This window comes from Penaeus monodon, chromosome 13 (assembly GCF_015228065.2).
Source record: "Penaeus monodon isolate SGIC_2016 chromosome 13, NSTDA_Pmon_1, whole genome shotgun sequence".
NCBI lineage: Eukaryota > Metazoa > Arthropoda > Malacostraca > Decapoda > Penaeidae > Penaeus > Penaeus monodon.
Genome location: NC_051398.1, coordinates 37,512,837 through 37,515,336, shown reverse-complemented (window position 1 = coordinate 37,515,336; position 2,500 = coordinate 37,512,837). Strand labels below are relative to the sequence as shown.

At 40.8% G+C, this 2,500-nt stretch overlaps 1 protein-coding gene across 1 annotated transcript in view; it reads left to right on the top strand.

The window, feature by feature from the left end:
- LOC119580298 (mucin-4-like) overlaps positions 1-2,500 on the top strand; it is a 14,559-nt gene that overhangs the window by 9,152 nt on the left and 2,907 nt on the right. Inside the window, exons 2-4 of the mRNA XM_037928369.1 lie at positions 1,213-1,782; positions 1,990-2,198; positions 2,393-2,500. The exon at positions 2,393-2,500 is cut by the window's right edge and continues 2,907 nt beyond it. Of these exons, the coding sequence (XP_037784297.1) occupies positions 1,213-1,782; positions 1,990-2,198; positions 2,393-2,500 (887 nt within the window). The remainder of the gene's footprint in view (positions 1-1,212; positions 1,783-1,989; positions 2,199-2,392) is intronic.

Genomic DNA, 2,500 nt, shown 5'->3' with positions numbered 1-2,500 from the left:
ATTTCTCCTTGAACTTTTATCTGTGTCCCGCGAAACCTAAAGCTTTCCCCATGAAATATAGTGCATTATTATGCTTGTGTTGATGTGTATGTGCCCCCGCTATTTTCCTTGTCCGCGAGGTCGTAGATTCTAATTTCTTGAATGGTTAGTGTTCTCACTTGTTTTCCTCTTCAATTGTTCGTATTTACTCGGTTCCGCTTATTTTACATGCGAATCTGTGCGTGTATGCGTCCGAATGAATGTTTGTGTCTGTGCGTGCGGATGCGTGCGTTCAAGCGTGAATGAGTACATTAGGCGTCCACACCTTGCCTGAGGCCGCATCCGTATAGGAACCACAAATATGATTAACGGGCCTGATTACTGTCGGGAGGAATTCGTTCGTAAACTTATAATGATAATGATACAATGACCATTCATAAATTGATTCACGTCTGGTTGGAAGTTTCCTTTCAGCATATCAGTGCTTGTTTGTCTCTTTGAATGATAATGAATCTTTTAGGTCTGTTAAGTTGAAATATTATCAAGTTTGTTAAAAAATGGTGTGTATATATTCTTTTTTATGATGTATTGGTCTTATAAATTATTTATTTGGCAATTTATTTCCTAATACTCAAATAAAAAAACACCAAGACGATAAAAGGAATGGTGGCAAACGTAATCAACTCTGTAAAGAAAATTTAATAGCCTCAAATACAACCATAACATCCACACGACATAAAAAGTTCACTCGTCCGGAATGTGTTATTATGATGGCGGTATAGCAAGGCCGTGTTCGCTTTCGTTGTCGAGTCCCATATTATCCACGATTGCTCGGCTCCCCTGTACGTAGAGTCCATTTTGCATAGCGTGATAACGGGAAGGATGACCATGTTGCTGGTTGGTGGATGGCACTCTCTTCACGCTAATGTCATCGCTTATTTAGTGACCTTCCAAGGAAAACGAGAGAAAATTTCCGTAGAAAATTAGGCTTATAGTTTAGGGGACTTTCGATGGTAGATAATGGTAGCCTTTGTTTACATAAATGGTCATAAGTTGTAAGATATAGAATATTTCAACCCATAGTTTGTACTTCCGATGTTTTGTGACGAGTGAAAGTATCTTTACGTCAGCTACTGAGAATATTAGCAAACTTTCGGTAAAATATAATGCACGACAACTCCCTCGCGAATTGAATGTAAAAATGCTAAATGATAGCTGTCTCTATAATTGCAGGTCATTCTACTCTCGAGCGTCTGCCTCGGCGCTCCAATCGACGAGCTCCTGTCGCGCCGCAGATTCAAGGATGACCTCCAGTTCACCGACGCTTACGAAGCATCTCATTCAGTTGAGGGTCACCGCCATGGCGTCGGGAGGCATCCTGTGGACGCGGCACGAAAAGCAGCGCATCCCTTTGCCTCAGAGACCGACAGCTCGGAGGAAATCGCCGCTGAAAAGTCTGTTATTCCTTTATCTGCAGAAAGCGTAACCAATATGTTAAACAAGCTGATAGAAGCTCCGGAAGACATCAAGCAGGAACTGGTAGAACAGACGTCCAAAGAAATAACGAAACAGCTGAAAATGACAAGAAAAGCCGGGATGGAGGAGCTCGAAGGAAGCGAAGACGAAGCGGACTCGGAAAGTGAAGAAGACTCGCGTCCCGACCTCAATCAGTCCGTTCTTCACATAATAGAGCTAAGGAATATGAATAAAGAAGAAGAGAGTGAGGAAGACGATGATGGAAGAGTCGTGCGCAGGATTAGAATAAGGAAATTAAATCCAGATTTGTCACAGCGTGCAAGCAAGGTATGTTAGCGTATCTTATTGTCGGATATGCGCTTAAATGCATTTACATGCCTGGTATTCAAAACAAGTTTATATATATTTCAAACTGATTTACAAAAAGGTTACATTTCGTACAGACATATATTTTAGAAGATAATATAATGATACCTTATTGAATATGTATAAAATTAGAATGTTTCAGAATAACAGGTTATTTTTCCTTTACAGGCGTATGGAAGCAGAAAAAGGGGAACATCCAAACAACTTGGCAGTTTCAGATACGCAGTGAAGAACAAGAAGTCAGAGCAGGTGTTCGGTCACCAGGCCATGTACGGCGAGGCGGATCAAAGTGGCAGCTATTTCGTCCAATTCGCAGATGGTCGAATATTGTACGTTACGTATACAGCTGACCACCGCGGATACAGGCCCCTCCTTAGGTAAGCATCGAGCTCTTCTCGAATTTATACAGTTAATATGTAAATGTGGGATACTGATGTCAATAGATTATTAGATACAACTACACATTATTGTGTTTATAAAGATTACAATAGTCATTGTTATAATTACTATCATATTTTACTTTTATATGATTTTTTTTGCAAGTTGTCTTATGCGATATCTAAATTTTCAGATACTTCGATAGTCGTGAAGAATTAAATGCCTTTCTAAGGCCCCATTCGCAAGGAGGCCAAATCTTTCCACCGCGTACAACCACCGCCGCCCCAGTGAGGACGACAGC